Below are 5658 nucleotides of genomic sequence, written 5' to 3'. Positions count from 1 at the left end.
GGCGCCACAAGTCCCGTTTCAAATATTAAGGTGGTCAAATCGAAGCGCGAACCGGGACTGGGGTCCCTGGGACCCCGTGTGTGGTGGAAGGGTTAAAAAAAAATTTTTTTCCTTGTCAGTCTAATATATCATATATAAAAATATGTTTATGAATAAAGGTTATGCGTTTCGCGGGTTTCCTCCGTGTCCAGATCCATTCTTGAGATGCCAACGTTTGTGAACCTTGCAGTCGACTTCATCAGGGCGAGGGGCAGCCTGATACAGTATATACTGCAAGGTTCACAAACGTTGGCATCTCAAGAATGGATCTGGACACGGAGGAAACCCGCGAAACGCATAACCTTTATACAGAAAGCACCCGTGGAAGTCTCAAGAATGTTATGTTTATGAATATATGTTCATACATATTTATATATATTCATGCATGAAACATTTTTTACTGGACTTTAGTACTCTCCTCATATTAAGATTACCAAATTTGAACCTAGAATCTGGAAACTTGAAATTGGATTTAGATCTTATTTTGTTCAGAATTATACCATGTTCGAAATTATACCACCTTACGTTCAGAATTATACCATGTTCAAAGTTATACCACTTTTCCTTATTCAGAAAAATTTCAAAATTAAAATTTTTCCAAGTTACGATTGACTTATACATTTAGATCCAATAGAAACTAAGGGTAAATACCAATCATATTGAAAAATCTTAAAACAATTAAAAAATTACTGTTTCTGTTGAAGACAGCCATTTAGTCCAGCGCAGAGAGTTGCAAAATTCTATGACGAAAGGACCATCATTCCATTCATATTGGGATAATGGAAGATCGTATGGAATCGGAAATACCGGGACGGCTGGGTCGTTTTCATTTACAATAGAAAATGTCGTTGTTTTAGTCTAAATACAAGTTTGAGATGTAATAATTAATGTTAATCGCGACTAAGACATGTGTTTTTAAAAGGTTATACATTTGAATAAAAAAATATTTATTAATATGTTAGGAACTATTAAAATAATAATATACTGTAATTATTAAAATAATATGATGCTTACGATAAGTTTTGGTACAAATATGATGCCGGCCTCGTAGTTTCCTATACTATAACCGTGCCGTTTGATTGATCCCCACGCGGCTTTGCTTAGATTTGCGCTGGTGAGCACAAACCAGGGTATGCTTTTTAAGTCAGGCGAAATTCTCGTATATGATTTAATATGAGGCATTGCACGATCTCGTTCTGTTCGCTTTGCTTTCCATTGGCTACCGAAATAAATATCAAATTCTGTAGAAAAAACAGATCACGTCTAGACAAAACATAAACATAAAGATTTGAACAAAATAAAAGTAAACAGTTATAGCTTACTGCAAGTATAAATTTAACCACTGCTGCTTAGAATGCGCTTCTGCACTATAGGGCGAGCACCAAGATAAATTTTTATAATGAAAGCTCTGCTTGTAATTCTGAATTGATGGGTAAATAAACTTAAATTCCGGTTGACCTTTTGTACCCTTAGTACTCTCCTTTGACATACACGGAATTATATCTTTCAACAACCAACTTTCAAAAGATGAACCAAGTTTACCTATGGAGGAACTTTGTGCAACTATAGGCCACGGAAAAACATCTGACGGCAATGTCACGTGACGCGATAGAACGTGCGCCAATTTCTTGTACCCCCAAAAATTAGCTACATTATTTTGATAAATCCCAGGAACCGAAGCAATGAGAAACACGTTTACTTTAGAAAAATCCGCCTTCTGCACTGCCCATATCCACTGCGTCAACGCCGGTTGCTTATATCTACTCAGATATCGCTTGAGATCTTTTTTAAAACCCGTTGGAGATTCTCCGTCACTCGGATTCGCGGATTCTGGTAGCCGAGGCAGATGAGGCGAAATCCACAATCTGATGAAAACACAATGAAAAGATATTCATAAGCAAACATCACTAACAACAGAGAATGTTTATGAATATTTAGCAAACCCTTGTGTCACGTTTTCCCAGTCGGTAGAACGCAAGTTGGCAGTGGAGACAATCACCCTAATTCCATCATCTTTGTATTGCAGAATCATGATCTTCGTATGATGACAAGCAAACTCGATTTCTATGTTTACTTTTATTACAGTAACATTATTAAATAATTTCTGATAATATGCTTTGTCGCCGTACAGAATCGTCATATTAGTACATTGGCCAGCCAATAAATATTGCCAACATAGCCATTCGACATCTACGGTAAAATTTAAATGAAGACTGTAAACAATTTCTCCAAGACTACAATCGAGAATCTCGGGGAAAGTTATCGAGAATTCTTGCTTATAAGTCTCTTTGGAATTTTCAATTCTTGTTAGGAATAAATGATAAGGTGCTGAATAATCATATTTTATCGCAAACTCCCCTGGTTGCGCGATTGTGTGGCCCAATTTTCTCATCATCTTAACAGCCTTCTCGCTAACTTTCTTTCTTGACTTTTGGGAATTACAAGCTTGGAATATATTCATGATGGAATTCATATTTATAGATGTTCCTAAACTTTTGTTTCTAGAACTGTTTTGATAATCGCTGATATTCTGCTGATTATTTTTAATGCGATTATTGTTTTGTATGTTCATTTGTTTCATCTTTTTCGTAACAGAAGAGCTGGTTTTTTATATCTTCTGGCTGTTCTCTTGCCTATTAAAGAAATTTATATTTATTGTCCTTATTTTCCACAATTTAAAGTTCACAAACTTATAATTTTTAATTTCACCAACTTCGATGCTTTGCGAATTTTCACGTCCTTTACCGGACAAAGCTGTAGAAAGTGTCTGAGCTTTTGTATCTATCTGTTTGAGTTTATCTTATCCTTTGTGTTCTTGCTTTTTTATATCTCTTTACTTTTTCAATTAAATCTTCTTACTTTTAGTACTTCCAACATTTGATGTAACACACAAAAATACATTTTAAAAATGAACCACCAATTGTAGATAATTACACATGTAGCACAACATATTTTAAAATGTTCTAGACAATGTTACCAAATGCAATCTTAAAGACGGCTCAATAAGTAATGCTCAGGATTCCAGTAAGATATTGTGAGATATCTTGAAGATAGGATATCTTTGTGATATCGAGTGCTGCATAATAATCTTATTAAAAAATTGAAACAATATAATAGAAAATCGATACGATTTACAAAAAATCTTATCGTCTTCTATCGTAATCTATTTTTCACTTTTCATGTTTTAAATGGAATGCTATTGTTTCTTATTGTTTTGTTCTTTGAAAATGGATTTAGGCCCGTTTCTACCAACGCAGTTTAAAGAGTTAATTCCTAGTGACATTTGATTAACCAAAGTTTAGCAAAATATTGGTTTCTATCAACTTTTTTCTTTAGTTTAAATGTATATAAACTGAGTTTAAATTGAACGGCCAATTTTGGCCGTTTAGAGGTAGTTGAACTGCGGTTAAGAAATATTACTAGTGTCAAACATGGCATATAACCTCGTACTGTAATCTTCCGATGACGAGGATATTATTATTGAACAATTTAATAGAAGAAAAAGAAGATTTAAACAACGTATTAATTATTTTGAGGAATTGGACGATATAGAGTTTAAAATGCGATTTCGATTGAGTAAAGCATCAGTGTTAGAAGTTTTAAAAAATATTAGAGATAAATTAGAATTCGGGACTGACAAGTAAATGAAAAAATTATAAAATAAATTTATAAATAAATTTTTTTCTGAAATTATTTTACGAATATTTACAATTACAAATATAAATTTTAAATTTTAAATTTTAAATTAATACAAATAATTCTTTTTTAAGAAATAAAGCAGTATCTCCTATGGAGCAATTGATGAATTTCAAAATTCAGTAGAAAATATACTATTAAACTTTTGTTCTATTATTTTCCAATATTTGTCCTTCTCTTTACAGGTCTCATATCAGATCTTTTATTTTCCATCACATCTTTATAATGAGTTACTAAATCTGTTAAAATAATTTTCTCGGCCTTCGAAAATTCGCACCACGTTTACGTTGTTCATTACTTATTTATACGTCGTTCATTTTTAATTTAATTTGTAACGTTATGTTCCTTACACGAGTATTCACATAACACGATGTTGCACGTTGCCATACAATACTGTTAAAACCAATATTGGACCAATCAATGACTGAGATTAATAATTTCTTTAAGTTATGACACATAAGTTATAAGTTTAGCTAAACGTTTGCATTGTAACGTTGGTAGAAACCAATCAACGTCAAATCTATAAGGTTTAGTTTTAACGAAAGTTTGGCTAAACTGGAGATTAAGGCAAAAGTGGTAGAAACGGGCCTTAATAATTGAAACACAATAAAATCTTTACAATAATTTATAGTTTTAAATGGTTTTGTTTGTTTTATTAAAAGAAGTGATTGAATCCAGAGTTAAATAAGTCAATGTTTTTTAATTAAAGTTAATGGCATATAAAATTAAACTAATAATAAGATAAGCCTTTAATGAAATTAATCAAACTGAAATAAAAAGCCTTTAAGGGGTTAAGACCGGTGTGACCAGCCGTTATATAATTTTTAAGCACAGATAATTTTTAAGCATAGATTGCCAAAGAAATAAAAAAGCTGCAGATTTGTGTTTTGGTACCTTATTCAAGTACACATTGAAGGTATAAAATATGCAAAATGAAAGCAAAAATAATAATCTTAACACCATTTATTAAAATGTTACACGGAGAGAATTTTCTTTTAAAATTTACTCTGAAAATATGGTGATTGTGGTACAATACAATATTTTAAAGATTTTTACCATGCACTTCAGTAAAATTGATCAAACTTATTTTATACTTTATTGTAGTTTTATTAATGAAGAATGAGAGAGATTTATATTAAAATTCTTCGAAATACAATGTTGTCCCAAGAGTGTCATATTTTCAGGGTAAATTCTAAGAAAAAATTCTCTCCGTGTATGAAAGATCAATTTTTTTCACATCAGTCATTGGTGTCAATGATTCCGCCATATTGGATCGTATGAAACAAAAACAAAAAAAATATTACTGATGTGTATTGTATTCCCTAAGCATTGACCGAGCTTATTTAAAATTTATTAAAATTTGACTGAAAAAAAATTTGTTTAACTTTTGGTTTAACTTTTGACACAAATATTGTTAATTAATTTATTAGTATCTTGCAAAATAATAATGATATTGTAAAAAATTTCGGTTAATGCTTAGAGAATATTGTAAGGATATAATAAAAAATCGAAATTTAAGTCAATCCGATGAGCACATTCTGAGAAACCTTCGACACCGTTTTGAAAAACAAGAAAAACGCATTTAAAGTTCTACAACGTAATCTTTATATCATATAGTACAAATTTTGTAGGTTTTGTAACTCAGAAACTCGAATTTATATTTAAGATCTTTTGTTCCATATTCTACAGGTTTCAAACTACTTTTTAAAGCAAAAAAAATTTTTTTGATTTTTTTAAAATTTTACACTAGTCTAACCCCTTAAGGGGATGCTAAACCGATTACCCAACTCAATCAAGGTCGATAGTACAGACTCTTTTAATTCCAAATTCAATAATAGTGGTGACATCTTTGATTTAGTTTTTACATTATATTATATAATATATATCATTCTGTCTTACTCAAACGCATACGTCTGTTCTTAT

The 5658-nt window shown here is 31.3% G+C and overlaps 1 protein-coding gene across 1 annotated transcript; it reads right to left on the bottom strand.

Annotated features, from left to right (window-relative positions):
• Positions 1 to 717: 717 nt before the first annotated feature.
• On the bottom strand, positions 718 to 3019 carry LOC108769325 (probable tyrosyl-DNA phosphodiesterase). Its single transcript, XM_018520236.1, has 4 exons — positions 1983 to 3019; positions 1362 to 1904; positions 1054 to 1258; positions 718 to 897 (listed from the first exon to the last, which is right to left on the bottom strand). Exons 1-4 carry the CDS (start codon positions 2618 to 2620, stop codon positions 718 to 720), a joined length of 1566 nt encoding a protein of 521 aa, XP_018375738.1. The 5' UTR covers positions 2621 to 3019.
• Between the last annotated feature and the right edge of the window lie 2639 nt (positions 3020 to 5658).

The sequence above is a fragment of the Trachymyrmex cornetzi genome, unplaced genomic scaffold (genome assembly GCF_001594075.2).
Source record: "Trachymyrmex cornetzi isolate Tcor2-1 unplaced genomic scaffold, Tcor1.1 scaffold886, whole genome shotgun sequence".
Lineage (NCBI taxonomy): Eukaryota > Metazoa > Arthropoda > Insecta > Hymenoptera > Formicidae > Trachymyrmex > Trachymyrmex cornetzi.
The sequence above is the reverse complement of the archived record's forward strand: the minus strand, read 5'-3'. Positions and strand labels throughout refer to the sequence as shown.